Raw genomic sequence first — 15,330 nt, 5'->3', positions numbered from 1 at the left:
AATAGACTGATGAATAAGGTCAGAGAATGCGGAGTCAGGGTCAAAAGCAGAATGGATCGCTAGCTGGCTTCAAGACAGAAAGCAGAGAGTGGGAGTAAAGGGTAGCTATTCACAGTGGCAGAAGGTGAGTAGTGGTGTTCCACAAGGTTCAGTGCTGGGACCACTGCGGTTCACAATTTACATCAACGATTTAGACTTTGGAATCAAAAACACAATTTCTAAATTTGCAGATACCAAATTTGGGGGGGGGGATAGTCAATACTGAGGAGGACTGCAACAAATTACAGGAGGACATTAATAAACTTGCAGAATGGGCAAATAATTGACAAATGAAGTTCAACACAGATAAATGTGAGGTATTACATTTTGATAGAAAGAATAGGGAGATCACTTATCACTTGGAGGGTGCGAGTCTAGGTGGGGTAGAGGAACAAATACACAAATCACTAAAAGTTGCGCCACAGGTTAGTAAGGCCATAAAAAAAGCAAACCAAGCACTAGAGTTTATTTCTAGAGGGATAGAATTGAAAAGTAGGGATGTTATGCTAAACCTGTATCGAACCTTGGTTAGACCACACTTAGAGTACTGCGTGCAGTTCTGGTCGCCATATTATAAAAAGGATATAGAGGCACTGGAGAGGGTGCAGAGAAGATTTACAAGGACAATATCAAAAATGCGAGGGTATACATATCAGGAAAGGATGAACAGGCTGGGTCTCTTTTCTCTTGAAAAAAGGCTGAGGGGTGACCTAATAGAGGTCTTTAAAATTATGAAAGGTTTTGATAGAGTGGATACAGAGAGAAAGTTTCCACGTGTGGGGAAGAGCAAAACTAGAGGTCATCAATATAAGATAGTCACCAAGAAATCAAAAAGTGGTGAGAATGTGGAACTCGCTACCACAGGGGGTGGTTGAAGCGAATAGTATAGATGCATTTAAGGGGAGGCTGGACAAGCATATGAGGGAGAAGGGAATAGAGGATTATGCTGATAGATTTAGATGAGGAAAGACAGGAGGCTCGAGTGGAGCATAAACGGTGGCATGGACTGGTTGGGCCAATGGCCTGTTTCTGTGTCGTATATCCCATGTAAACACTGGCTTCCTGGAGTTGAGGCGACAATAGGAGATGAGTGACCCGAGAGGAAGCCAACCATTGGGTCGCTTGAAGAGTGGGCGGGATGTCTCATCTTCTCCAATCACAGAGCGGTGCCTAGATTTCAAACGGGCCCTGTTGCTAAGGTAATCCACGCCGACTACGATTGGGTGGATTGTCGCAGCTGACCCAATCGAATTAGGTTTTATTTAGAGGTAGGCGTGGACGCAAAGCGTCCCTGGGAAGTGTTGGTGCGACATCTGGGTGTGGAAGTTTCTTGGCGATCATTTCGCAGTAAATGCTGTATCAGTGCTAAGTGTCACTAGTGGGTTCCAGCAGGGCAGTCTGGTTTTAAACTGCAGATCAAAATGCCATTCCGATTTAGAAGAAAGGATAAAATGCCGTTTGTAAGTGGGGTCATATTTCTCCTCCTTAGCTTCAAGTCATGGACACGTCTCATGACAACAGCTGTTTCTAAACCAAGCACAGTCACTCTGCAAACTGTAGTGTTTTATTCAATAATAATAGTTTCTCTCACTTATGAATCTTCATAACAAGATCAGGAGATTCGAGGCAACAATCAAAATCAACGTGAATGTTTAAAGAAATATATTCTATGACGTTATAGGAATTTGATGCGTAATTTTTCTTGCATGATTATGATATTGTACAGGAGCAATGAGAGTTCAACTGAGTGACACAGCAAGAGGACGAGTTGGCTCTAAAGTGGATGGAGTTGAGTCAGAGTGAGAGTTTGGTGCTGAGAGTTACTGTTGAGTCTTAGAGTGTGTGGTTGAACAGTTTCAAGTGTTCCAATTTAAGGTGTTGCTAGATTCGTGAACTAATCACCAAGAATGGGACTAGAGAAGTACCTTAGGGTTGGCGTTTTAAAAGTTGTGAGGTTTTAGGTTTAGAGGTTTAAATTCAGCATTGAAACAGTGATTATGGGAATGACGAGATTCGAGGATAAACTGATGACGTGCACAACATTCATAATATGGGCAATTGTGGATCTGCAGAGTAGAATGCATTTGCATGAAACATCAGACGGTCATATTGCTCAAAGGGAGAAAAGCTGAGCTTAAGAACTAGCTGATGACTTTGTTTATCCATCAGTGCAGGTGTGGTGAATTTGAGGCTCAGATCAGACTGGCTCTATTGATGCTGCCTGTGGAGCACTTTGTGCTTTTTAGACAGTGAATATTTGAGGGTTGAGGCAGACTTCATTATACTGCAGCATGTGGACCCGTTTTGGAGGTGCCCATTATACACAGTACGGTCAAGAAATTTGGTGGCTCTGGAAGAGATGCTCTGTGGTCTCCCCACGTTTGTGGTTCTTTCTCTTTCTATTTTCTTTTGCTGTTAGCTTTACTCTATTTTCTTTTCTTACTGTGTCTGTTACTTTCATTCTCCCCCTTACCCTCTGTCTCTCTGTTACTCTCTTGTGCTGTGTTACTCTTGTTCTTTTTTTTATTTGTTATTCTTTCTGTGCCTTTGTGCCTCCCTTTCTTTCTCCGTGTTTATTTCTCCGGTCTTCCAACACCAACCCACTTCTTGTTCCCCCTGCTCCACCAGTGGTGGATGCATCTTCAGCCACGTTGCTCCACCCTCTGAAACTTCCAACCTCAGCATCTCTGCTTTACCACTTCTCTCCCTGCTTTCAAAAACATTCTTAAGACCCTCATCTTTGACCATGCTTTTTGTCTCTTCCTGACTCCCTTCTCCTTTCAGCCATGCTTGCCACCATCCTATAAACACTGAGCTGTTTCTCTGTGCATAATGATTGCTTTGGAAATGAAAGTTGTTATTTTCTCTCTGCATTTGGTGAAATCCCTGTATTAGGGGTTTGAAGGATGAGTTATGAGGAACAACTAGGTAAGTGCAAGATTAATGAATCGTAAAGCCATAAAATATGTCTAGAATATTAATCAAAGATGTTTGTTGAATCTTTTCCCCTTTCCTACACTTTCACGAAAGAGAATTAGTTTTGACATTTACCATTCATGTCTCAGGTTTATAAAATGCCAAACTGACTCGCCTTTGAATGGTTATACACACCCAGTCCAAATTGTATTAACAGTTCCACAAACCCAAACCAATTAACAGAACTATTATAATCATAGTTGAAGCATTGAGGCTTACAATAAGTATTTGGTCATTAAATGTGCAACAATATCACAGCATTAAGTGAGATTTTGTTTACTGACCTAATTGAAGAGCCATATTCTATGTCCTTAAGTGTGCATTCTGTATTCATCATGCTGCTGACATATTTCGGCATTCAGCTATTCCTCTGAAATAGGAACATAATATATATGAACTCTTTCTTTCAGTAGACTGGCTGCTGTAGCATTGCTTTCCTATGGGATGCCCAGCTTCTTATTTGGAGATATTCTTGGTGAATCATCGTCACCGGTCGTTGTCACCTCCTTGGTAGTTTCCTTCTTTCTTTGGTCATTGTTGTCTTGTCCTAGCTTAACTAATTTGCATGTACATTATCTCTCTACTGTACAATGTTACTTTAAATTTTCTCCTGGTTCTAGAGACTTAAGCTATTAACCAATAATTGTGATATAATTTACAAGTTTTATGTTTGATTTAAACTCTTAGCAGTGCTGCAAAAGGCAGAGATTGTTTCGAGAAGTTCTTTACAACTTTTTAGCTATCTGTTCTTTCTAGAAAGCTTCCTAAAACTTTTTTTTAAATGATCTTCTTGCTATTTCTGTCCTGTCTAAGATAGGATGGGGAAAAGCATGGCTTTTATACCTTAAATTCAGCTAAGCCAAGCGCATTTACAAGATTTACCTTAGATAAATTAAGAGGATTAATTCACAGTTGTGAGACACTATTATTGCTGGATGTCAATTAAATTGCCGAAGATTTGGTTCTACACTTATTGCTAGTGCTTAATTCATGACCAGGACACTAAGGTTGTGAAACCATTTGCCTCCAAGATTCTTTCCTTGCAAGACCTATTTAGCATTACTCCAATCACTGTTCTAAACAGTTGAGAGATCTTGTTCAAACCCAGCTGAGAAGGATCCATCGCCATTGACCTTCTGAGAACACCAGGTTGCATACGTGTTTTTAGTTTTGTTTTGCAGAGTATTAAAATTTGGTAGAATTCTAGGATTAACCCTTTGTTTTACAGAATATTTGGAGTGCATTTTAGAATGAACAGTTTTTCTAGTGTCCATTTTTTTTTCGAAAAGAGATCTCTCCGAGGGGACCTAGAACAACATTTTCAGATACTCCAATGTTGCAGATTAAGGCGGCACAGATTAAGCTTTGTGGTGGGCAAATGTAGGACAAACACTGAAGTAGTTCTTTGGGCCGTCGGGGAGGAGGGGACAATCGAGTCTAGTGCAGCAGCTAAGGAATTACAAAAAGATCGAGATAATATTTGCAAGTGGGCAGAACTGTGGCAGATGAAATTCAGTGCAGATAAGTGCAAGGTTTTGCACATTGGAAGAAAAATTAGGGAGGTATTACTTTATTAATTAGGAAAGAGGCTGAAAGAGATGAGGGAGTTCTCGTAGACCTAATATTGATAGGTCTAGATATTACAGAACACCAATTAACAGCAGACAGAATGCTGAGCTACATTGCCAAATCAGTGGAGTATAATGTTGAGACAGTCATGCTAAAGTTGTATAGTGCTCTGCAATCCATTTTGCTCACTGAGTGACAAAGGAAATGCCCAATCCTTGGAAGCAGTACAGAGAAGGGCCAAGAGGCCGATCCTTAGTCAGCAGGCTGAGTTATGGGGAATGACTTGGACTGTTCAACCTTAAGGCAGGTGAATGAAATGGGACCTTACTGAAATACAGAAGATACTAAGTGGATTGGAAAAGGTTAATCCTGAACAATATTTCAAGTTGAACCATGACTGCAAGACAAAGGGACATGGGTGCACACTGGTAAAAGACAAGTTGAAAACCCTTCTTCCCACAGAGTGTGAGTAATACCTAGAATGCTGGGGGGTAAAAAGTCTGGTGTCATTCCAAATTATTAGACACTGATGGGGAGTTGTTGCTTTTTATGGAAGATAAGCTAAATGAGCCAAATGGCCTCCTTCATCATCTATATTTAACTTTGAAGAGCTTTCTTCATTCAGATGATCTCTGTCATTTGTGCCCTTTTCCTGCCGTGATTGGCAACTGTTACATTTTCTTCTAGCGATTTCCCTGAATTGGATCAGGTGGAGGTGAGGAGGGAAGTGGCTGTAGGTAACACCAAGTAGAGAGCCAAAGGAGTAGGCACTGGAAGACAGGAGTGATCGAGTCATGAACATGCTCAGGCCTTTGTGCTCTGCATATGAATTCTTAATGTTCGGCCGTAGAATGTGGGCTGGACCCTGGGATATTGATGGTCCTGGTGTACTTTGGGTCCAGGTTGCTTACTTTGATGGGGGAAGAGTGAAGAAGAGTCTTTGAAGTGATTAAATGGTGGAACGGGCATGTTTATAATGGGCATGTTTATTGTGGGTACAATTGTGATTCTTTTTGTGAATTATTGAAGTTATTGTTGCTAATTATATGACAGTTTCACACAATATATCACTAAAAATAAACTATCATGTTGGCTGTATCTTGAAGATTTATTTTTGTTGTGAAGTGATTGGGCTGTTATATTTGCTGCAGTGGGTAGATTTTTTTGCGGAGGTGAAAGATTTCATGTCGTGACTAGTGAAGAACAAAAGTAGAAAATAACCAATTAAAATGGAGAAAAGCACACAATTAATTTTGAGGAAGAAGAAATGACACTTAACCAATAAGAAAGAAGAAATTTGATGGGCATTCACAATGTTTACTATAATCATAATGGTCATTAGAGACAATTTTTGTCATATAGATAAATAAAAATATTTCTATACAAACTTTTATTTAAGTTTTGTATATTTTTTGATTTGAATAGTAACCAAGATTCTGTGTAGAATATTTATATACTTTACAGTATAACTGATGCAGGTACCTGTAATTGACCAATTTGATGCAAGTCGATTTGTTTAAAAATGGTTCTTTAGCTAGCCATCAAAAGAGAAATAGTAAGTTGGTTGCTAATTTAATGTAGAGCGATCTCCTTTTGATGATTCTTAGTTGAGATTCCAACCAGGACCATTATTTAAATAATTGTTCACTATTGTTAATAATTGCATAGGAAATATAAGCCCATAATGTCTATTCAGTTGTCTGATCTTTTGTTAATTTCCATGACTTGAATATGTATGCTTTTACTGAATGTTTTACTGAAATCGGCTGTTTATGCTTTGAGTACACTACATGACACATTCATCTGTGTTTGAAACTGTATATATTCTTGGGAGCTGCTGTAAGTAGGGTTCTGGTACTTGCCTGCTAAAAATGACAGTTTGTTGCTGCTCTCTACAGTAAGAATCGTTTTGAGTAAGTAGTTTTCTGTACAGCTGGACTATTTGCTGGTATAAGACATGTAAGCTTATTAGTGCCCTCTGCTGTTACATGGAGTTAAATCAGTGTTACAAAGTACAGTGGAATTATGAATCTTCGATTTATAGTCAGTGACTTTTTGAATCAAATATTTTCCCTCAACAAGATGGCTACAAATTTATCTAGTTATTACAAAGCATTATTAACTCAGTGAGTTTTAATAAGCAACATCAATGTATTGGAGAACAGAGGGGCTGATACATCGGTGGGCAAAAGTGATTTGACTAAAGGTCCACACCTGATACATCAGTTCCTGTGTTCTCTCCAGAGATGCTGCCTGACTTGCTGTGTGTGTGCAGCATTTTCTATTTTTGTTTCAGATTTCTAGCATCTACAGATTGTTGCTTTTTCTTTATTAATGTGTTGTCCACAGCTCACAAGTATTTCCTGAGAATAAGTTTTGCAATTTGAATATAGTTATGTTTACAATAGTTCTGCTGGTCTCCTTAAAAAGGCAAACATGCTTTAACAGATGTATTTTAACTGTGATATTTGTATTGATATTTTGAAAACAATTGAGGTGTTTGAATTACAGATTGGATTGATGAGCAAAGCTGGTGTTCATAACGTTTCTATTTTTGAAACTTGCTTGAAAAGGGAGTGAAATGTTTGCCTTATTACCATTAAACTATTATGTGATATTCTGTTTTAGCATAATTTAATGTTCTATGCTGATACTGTGAATGGTCATGTAGTAACGTGTTTGCATTTAAGGTTTAAGTATTGGATTTGACAGCCATAGCAGAAAATCTTAAACCATTGTAATTAACATTTTAATATTTCAGATTTACATGGACTGATATGACAGGCAATGATATTGCATAATAGAGAAATTGATGTCAATTTCAGTGGAAGCTGAATGTAAAAAAAAGTTTTATATAATGGGACACATTTGAACTGATTTTGCAAAACTGAAATCCATTTGAACTTCATTTCATTTAAAGAAGAAAACTTTTTCTCATAAGTGATCCAGTACTGTAACCTTAATTTCATTAGTTTGAATAGTTTCCCTGTATTTTTGTTGTTTTGACTAACCATATTTTTGACCATTTGTCTAGAAACACATAGCTCATGGGTTGGTTCCTGCTGCCACCATAGCTCCTAGAGCTGCAGTTCCACGCACCCCTCCTCCTCGTAGCCCCAACCCTTCTCCAGAGAGACCAAGGTACACTATATATCCATTTCTGTTTATCTTTTGCATGCTTGTTGTCCTAGAAACATTAATATAATAGATTTATATAGTTTCACTAAGGTTTAAGTTAATTATTTGATCACTTTAAAACAACACATTTTTAGATGCGCTTTGACCTTGTCTGGTGATATTGCTGGCTTGCATTAGTTGTAACATATTTGATTTGATGATATCCTAGTCCATATATACAGATGCTAATTTATCTGCAATGAAGTTTTGCTTCATATAATCTAAACAATATTTATGAAAAAATGATTATTAATTCATTAAGTATTGACACTCCTTTGGAGCATTTATAATATGTTAGTTGTTATAACTTTCATGAACTTATTTACAGCAAATAGCTGTCGCTGTATATTTTATGGCAGCATTGGAAAAATGCCAATACCTGGACAGTTTAACTTTGTATTCTTTTAATAAATGTAAGGTGTGGGGGGTCTGCAAAGGAGAGGGGAATTCTAATTGTGAGAAAGATGATTGGCAGTCGAGTTTCAGTGAATTTTGAATCTCTAATTAAGTGTTAGTTATATATTGGATTCTCACTATAAGAAAATAGAAGGCCTAGCTCTTGAAGAGTGTTTTGAAGGGCGGGGGGAGGGGTGGGGGGAAACAGAATTGCGATTGTCATGGTCACCTCTTCTGTTGCATAGGTCGAAAGACTTCTTTGAATGGTGGAAATCTGACAAAATGCATTTGCAAGATTTCAGTGTTTAAAATGTAAGCGCTTATAGAGTAAAGAAAACCCATAGTTATTGAAATTTTATGCCTAATCTCATCATATACATAACTTACAATTATCCTTTTTGAAGCATATTACACTGTTCAATATTTTTTGTTTCTGTTGCATATCGAATTTATTCACTATTTCAGGTCCGCACTTGCAGCAGTGATTTTAACCTCGTGTTTGACTGGTCGTACGGTTGCCATTCCTCAACCGCATTTGGCATGGCCTCGTCAAAGGTCCTATTCTGAAAGTGATGGCACACGTTCAGAACAGAGAAACTTTCTTGAACCTTATGCCAGTGTGGCTGACCTGGGATTAAGGTATTGTATAACTAATTCATAGCATCTTAATAGAATGGTCTGTTCAGTACAGTTGTTATAAATGCCCGTGTGCGTCATTACACAATAATGTTCATTTAAAAATTTTTTTTTACAAAAGAGGTGAGAAAGCAGATTTGTTTGATGGGCATCATTAATTACAGACTCAAAATTTCCCCTATTTCTTTATCCTCTTTGTCTTTTCAGGTTAAAATTGATATGTCCTGATATCGACCATTCCCATTTTAATCCACTCCCATGTGTGGAAGCACAAATCCCCTCTTTTGTGTCATGGCTCACAATGGTTGCTAGTTCTCATTAAATGTGCACAAATACACTCGAAACTGAACTGTTTTTCTTGCTTTATCAATTGCTAGATACTTGGAAGCTCTTTGTTCCAAAGCTGGCACAACCTTGCAAAGTGTTGCGATGCATGGCCAGGACCTGCGTTGGTGACTCTGCCAAAGTTTGTGGGGTCGGGGGAAGTACTTACTTTGCATGGCAGTGGTGAGCACCCACCCCACTTGAGTGCATATAGGGTGCCTGCCTACCAAGGAGGTCAGAAAGTTTGGCGGAAGAGTGACTTACTGGGGTGTGTTAGGCGTGCTGGATCCCTCCCCGAAAACATCGACAGCTGCTCGTAATTGTTCCCTTGGGCTGCATGTAAAAGAAATTTGAAAATGAAATTCGAGGTCCTTTTAAGGGGTCCAGGTCAAAATTCTGGCCTTGACTCCCAGATGGTCTGACCAGGCACTGATCCTCCTTTTGCTGACTGTGTGGGCAGGCATGCAGGAACTCTGATGGTTAGAGTCCTTGGCCTCGGCCATCCTCTTGCTCTTTCTTGCACCGAAGGCTTTGTAAGGGGTGGGCTGAGGCTTTGTTCCTTATAAGGCTGAGCTGGAATTTTGGTGCAACCCTTCGAGGCTCATAGCTTATTGGTGTCCTGGGCCTAATTCCAGTTTTACGTAATCTTTTGGGGTGGTGTTGTCGCCTGTGGAGTGTTGGTGAATGAATTTAAATGCATTAAGTAAGGGATCAAGAGTATAAATCTCAGCAATATGTACCATACTAGTGAAATGCTGTACATTATTGGTCATTTAGGAAAAGTTTAATAAAATGCTGCCATGTTTACAAAATAAATATTGTCTTTTATTTTGTGGACCTTCGACAGTGACGTAATAAAACTCACTACGCACTTGGTTTGAGCATAAAGCAAGGCTTTAATCAACTTGTTTCAGAACATGGAAGTCTAGTTGTACTTCACTAGCTCCTTGTCTTACAAAATGTCCCTGGCAAGCCGGGGCCCACGCCCGAGTATTTATACTCCTTGGACGGCGCCACCAGCTTGCCGTCCAACGTTATTTCATAAGTAGTTTCTTGATAAGATTTATAATAGACAGTATATCACGAGCCATTCCATTTATAGAAATCTGTGTAACCAATTGTGTTTGAGAAATTTTTGTTCAACACTGAAATATCTGTTTGTTTGAAATCTAATGATATCAACGTACTGAGCCCCTTGGATTCCATGAAGTGATCTTGTACTGAAGGCTGTAATCATTGTCATCCTCCATTTGTCTCATGATTTGGAATATCATTATGTTAAGACTTTGAGTCGCTTCCTTGTCCTTTTTTGATGTTTGTTATCTATAGACAAGCACTTGTGGGTAATTTTAACCTAACCCACCCGATAGGAAATTAACAAGATCGGACGGTAAAATCAGGCAGAGTGCAAAACAGATGCCCAATCTGATCCTGTCAGTTTCTTGCCATGCAGGTTAGATTAAAATTATCCCAAGAAGCCTGCAGTAAGCCTGTTTCTCCTGATCTTTGCCTTTCAGGTCTTTTGCCACTTAAATTAATTTCACAAACAAAAGAATTATTCATGACCTTTTAAGTAATCAAAAATCTTTTCTTGTGGCAGTCATTTCCAAACAGCCCTTCAGTATTTCCTGGTATTCCCTCTCTATGTGTATCCTCTTATTTCCTTCATGAGCCTTGTACAGTTCTGCCATATGCCAGATTCTTGCTCACTCCTAATTCTGCAGCGAGCAAAAAAAAAAAAAAATAGCTTCCCACTTTGACCTTTTAGCCTGACCTTTTAGCCTAACCTTCAGCCTCGCCTCTCCCAACATTGTGTCTTCACTAAGCTTTCACCTATTAGAATATTGCGCTTATTGAATTTAACCTAGATGTTGCGGACATTTAATACAGGTTGGTCAGGGAAATTCAAATGGCAGTTTTCCATGAGAGGGAAATCAGTACTGTGTAGTGAGGAGTAAATTCCTCTTTTAATGAAAAATTGTAGAATATATGTTTTCCCATAATTAATTAGATTGCATTCTCAAAAATTTCACATTTTAAGCCACACTTTCCTTGATTGCTGTTGTGGGTTGTTGATTATAAAGAGCACACAAATTTTCATTGTTTAGTTAAGAGGAACCTTATCAGTAAGTTGGGTAGAACGTGCAGTTTTTTCAGTTACATAGATAGGGAAGTACCTTAGGTTAAAAGTATTCCTTCCCATGCCAATATCCTCTTTTAAAGGCATTTTTATTTGCAAATTGCTCAAATAAAAAGCATCCCTAGAAGATTATATGTGGCATTGTGCAGGAGCTGGTTTAAGGCATTACTTAGTTACTGGCTGATGGATTATTGTTACATCTTTTTACAACTCTAAGAACATAAGAAATAGGAGCAGGAGTAGGCCATTCGGCCCCTCGAGCCTGCCCCGCCATTCAATAAGATCATGGCTGATCTGATCTTGGCCTCAACGTCACTTTTCCGCCCGCTCCCCATAACCCTGGACCCCCCTGTAGATCAAATATATGTCTACCTCCGCCTTGAATATATTCAATGACTCCACCTCCACAGCACTCTGGGGTAGAGAATTCCAAAGATTCATGACCCTCAGAGAAGAAATTCCTCCTCATCTCCGTATTAAATGGACGACACCTTATCTTGAAACTGTGCCCCCTAGTTCTAGATTCCCCCATGAGGGGAACCATCTACCCTGTCCAACCCCCTCAGAATCTTATATATTTCAATAAGATCACCTCTCATTCTTCTAAACTCCAATGAGTATAGGCCCAACTTGCTCAACCTTTCTTCATAAGACAACCTCTTCATCTCAGGAATTAGCCTAGTGAACCTTCTCTGAACTGCCTCCAATGCAAGTACTGTATATCCCTCCTTAAATAAGGAGACCAAAACTGCACGCAGTACTCCAGGTGTGGTCTCACCAGCGCTCTACAGTTGTAGCAGGACTTCCCTACTTTTATACTCCATCCCTCTTGCAATAAAGGCCAACATTCCATTTGCCTTCCTAATTACTTGCTGTACCTGCATGCTAACTTTTTGTGATTCATGTACGAGGACCTCCAGATCCGTCTGTACTGCAGCATTATGTAGTCTCTCGCCATTTAAATAATCATTTGCTTTTTTATTTTTCCTACCAAAGTGGATAACCTCACATTTTCCCACATACTCCATCTGCCAAATTTTTGCCCACTCACTTAACCTGTCTATATCCCTTTGCAGACTCTTTGTGTCCTCTTCACAACTTGCTTTCCCACCTATCTTTGTATCATCAGCAAATTTGGCTACATTACACTCGGTCCCTTCATCCAAGTCATTAATATAGATTGTAAATAGTTGAGGCCCCAGCACTGATCCCTGTGGCATTCCACTAGTTACAGTTTGCTGACCGGAAAATTACCCATTTATCCCGACTCTTTGTTTTCTGTTAGTTAGTCAATCCTCTACCCATGCTAATATATTACCCCCAACCCCGTGAGCTCTTATCTTGTGTAGTAACCTTTTATGTGGCACCTTATCGAATGCCTTCTGGAAATCCAAATACACTACATCTACTGGTTCCCCTTTATCCACCCTGCTTGTTATATCCTCAAAGAACTCTAGTAAATTTGTCAAACACGATTTCCCTTTCATAAAGCCATGTTGACTTTGCTTGATTGTATTATGATTTTCTAAATGTCCTGTTATTACTTCCTTAATAATGGATTCCAGCATTTTCCCAATGACAGATGCTAGGTTAACTGGCCTATAGTTTCCTGCTTTTTGCCTCCCTCCTTTCTTGAATAGGGGTGTCACATTTGCGGTTTTCCAATCCGCTGGGACCTCTCCAGAATCCAGGGAATTTTGGCAGATTACAACCAATGCATCCACTCTTGAAAATGATATGCTTGTAAATATCAAACTGTGATATCTAATTCATTTTTGTATGTTATTTTCCCTATACTTTTGTGAGTACATTTTAAACACTTGTTTCCATCAGTGATTTCTGTTCTTTTTGAAAAGGAATGAATGGAAAGGCACTATTGGGGGCAGGCCTCAATTACCAATACCTTCCGATTCTGATGAAGAATATCATGATGGTGCAGAAGAAGAAGAAGAAGAAGAAGAAGACGACGACCTAAATATGGAACAGTTGTCAGATAAAGCAGATCAACCACATTACTATGTTCTAGAAAAAGAGGGGGAGGTACAGAATAAAGAACCCATATATGCTGTTCCAATCAAGGAGAAACAGGTGAATATTTACCTTTTGATATATTGTTGGATTGGAATAACTATATTGTGAAAAGTCATCATCCTTTCCATAGTAAGGATGGTTTTGAATCTCAATATACAATTAAATACTGTAACACAGCTTTTAGTTTAGAAATGGAGCAACCCATAAATGTCAAATATACATTTGAACTATTTAAATTGAAATATAAATCTGCAGAGTTTCATAGCAAACCCTGGTATGGCCCCCACCTTCACGCCTTCAAGTCCAAGGGGCGCAGACTTGAGCATATTTGGTGCACAGCCTGTTTAGCCATCCATCTCTAAGTTCCCCTCCAAGTCACACACCATCCTGATTTAGAAATACATTGCCGTTCCTTCATCGTCGGTGGGTCAAAATCCTGGAACTCCCTACCTAACAGCACTTTGGGAGTACCTTCACCACACAGACTGCAGTGGTTCAAGAAGGCGGCTCTCCACCACCTACTCGAGGGCAACTAGGGATGGGCAATAGCAACGCCCACATCCCATGAAGGAATTAAAAAAAAAAAAAAAAAAACACCATCCTCCTCCAACATCCCTCTTCCATTGCATAGCTTAGTGGGATTGCCCTTGCTTATCTATTCGATCGTAGCAAGAGCATTTCCAGCAATGGCATCTCTTCCTGCCCCATACCATTACTCCCAGAGTCTTCCAAGGATCTATCCTTTGCTCTGTCCTCTTCCTCAGACTGCTTGTCTGACATCCAGTCTTGGATAAGGTGCAATTTCCTCCAGCTGAACCTTGGGAAGACTAAAGCCATTGTCTTCGTCTCCCACCACAAACTCTGTACCCTTGCCATTGATTCCATCCCTCCCCCCAGCCACTGTCTACACTGTTAATAATTTTGTTGTTCTATTTAGCACCCAAGTAGAGCTTTCAACCCCACATCCTGTTCATTACAAAGACTACCGCCTACTTCCAACTCCGTAACACCGTCCACCTCTGCCCCTACTTCTGTCATCTAAAGCTGAAACCCTCGTACTGGCCTTTTGTAATCCTCAAAACTTGACTATTGCGATGTTCGCCTGGCCAGCATCCTAATCTACCACCCTCCCTACACTTCAGCTCATTCAAAACACTGCTGCCTGTATCCTATCCTGCACCAAGTCTCACTCACCTGTGACCTCGTCCTCGCTGACCTACAGTGAGACCCTGGTCCCGCAGTGCCTCGTGTTCATTCACAGGATGTGGGCGTCACTGGCAAGGCCAGCATTTATTTCCCATCCCTAATTGCTCTTGAGAAGGTGGTGGTGAGCCGCTGCCTTGAACTACTGCAGTCTGTGTGATAAAGGTACTCCCACAGTGCTGTTAGGGAGGGAGTACCAGGAATTTGACCCAGCGACGATGAAGGAATGGCGATATATTTCCAAGTCAGGATTGTGTGTGACTTGGAAGCGAACTTGGAGGTGGTGGTGTTCCCATGCGCCTGGTGCCCTTGTCCTTCTAGGTGGTAGAGGTCGCGGGTGCTGTCGAAGAAGCCTCGGCGAGTTGCTGCAGTGCATCTTGTAGACGGTACAAACTGCAGCCACGGTACGCTGGTGGTGGAGGGAGTGAATGTTTAAGGTGGTGAATGGGGTGCCAATCAAGCGGGCTGCTTTGTCCTAGATGGTGTCGAGCTTCTTGAGTGTTGTTGGAGCTGCACTCATCTCGGCAAGTGGAGAATATTCCATCACACTCCTGACTTGTGCCTTGTAGATGGTGGAACGGCTTTGGGGAGTCAGGAGGTGGGTAAACCCGGCAACTGCAGGTGAGTTTAAATCCCTTCATGGCTTTGCTCTTCCCGATCTCTCTAACCTTGTTCAGCCCTACAAGTCCGCCTCCCCTCAACTCTTCATTGTTCTAACTTTGGCCTCTTGTGGATCACTTCTCCCTTCATGCAACCATTGGTGGCTATGTCTTCAGCCACCTAGGCCCCCCACTCTGGAATTCCATCCCTAAACTCTTCTGCCTTCCACCTCCCTCTCC

At 40.2% G+C, this 15,330-nt stretch overlaps 1 protein-coding gene across 3 annotated transcripts in view; it reads left to right on the top strand.

The window, feature by feature from the left end:
• Positions 1 to 1,311: 1,311 nt before the first annotated feature.
• Positions 1,312 to 15,330, top strand: part of cep89 (centrosomal protein 89) — a 145,777-nt gene continuing 131,758 nt past the window's right edge. For 2 of the 3 annotated variants that reach the window (XM_085991580.1, XM_085991578.1), the window contains exons 1-5: positions 1,312 to 1,499; positions 3,426 to 3,525; positions 7,619 to 7,725; positions 8,623 to 8,796; positions 13,114 to 13,345. In XM_085991580.1, coding sequence (XP_085847706.1) covers positions 3,460 to 3,525; positions 7,619 to 7,725; positions 8,623 to 8,796; positions 13,114 to 13,345 — 579 coding nt within the window. In that variant the 5' untranslated portion in view covers positions 1,312 to 1,499; positions 3,426 to 3,459. The remainder of the gene's footprint in view (positions 1,500 to 3,425; positions 3,526 to 7,618; positions 7,726 to 8,622; positions 8,797 to 13,113; positions 13,346 to 15,330) is intronic. The other variant, XM_085991579.1, reaches the window with a different exon arrangement.

This window comes from Somniosus microcephalus, chromosome 6 (assembly GCF_052327205.1).
Source record: "Somniosus microcephalus isolate GS21.2 chromosome 6, FLI_Smic_1.0, whole genome shotgun sequence".
NCBI classification, from domain to species: domain Eukaryota; kingdom Metazoa; phylum Chordata; class Chondrichthyes; order Squaliformes; family Somniosidae; genus Somniosus; species Somniosus microcephalus.
This window is presented reverse-complemented; position numbering and strand designations above follow the sequence as displayed.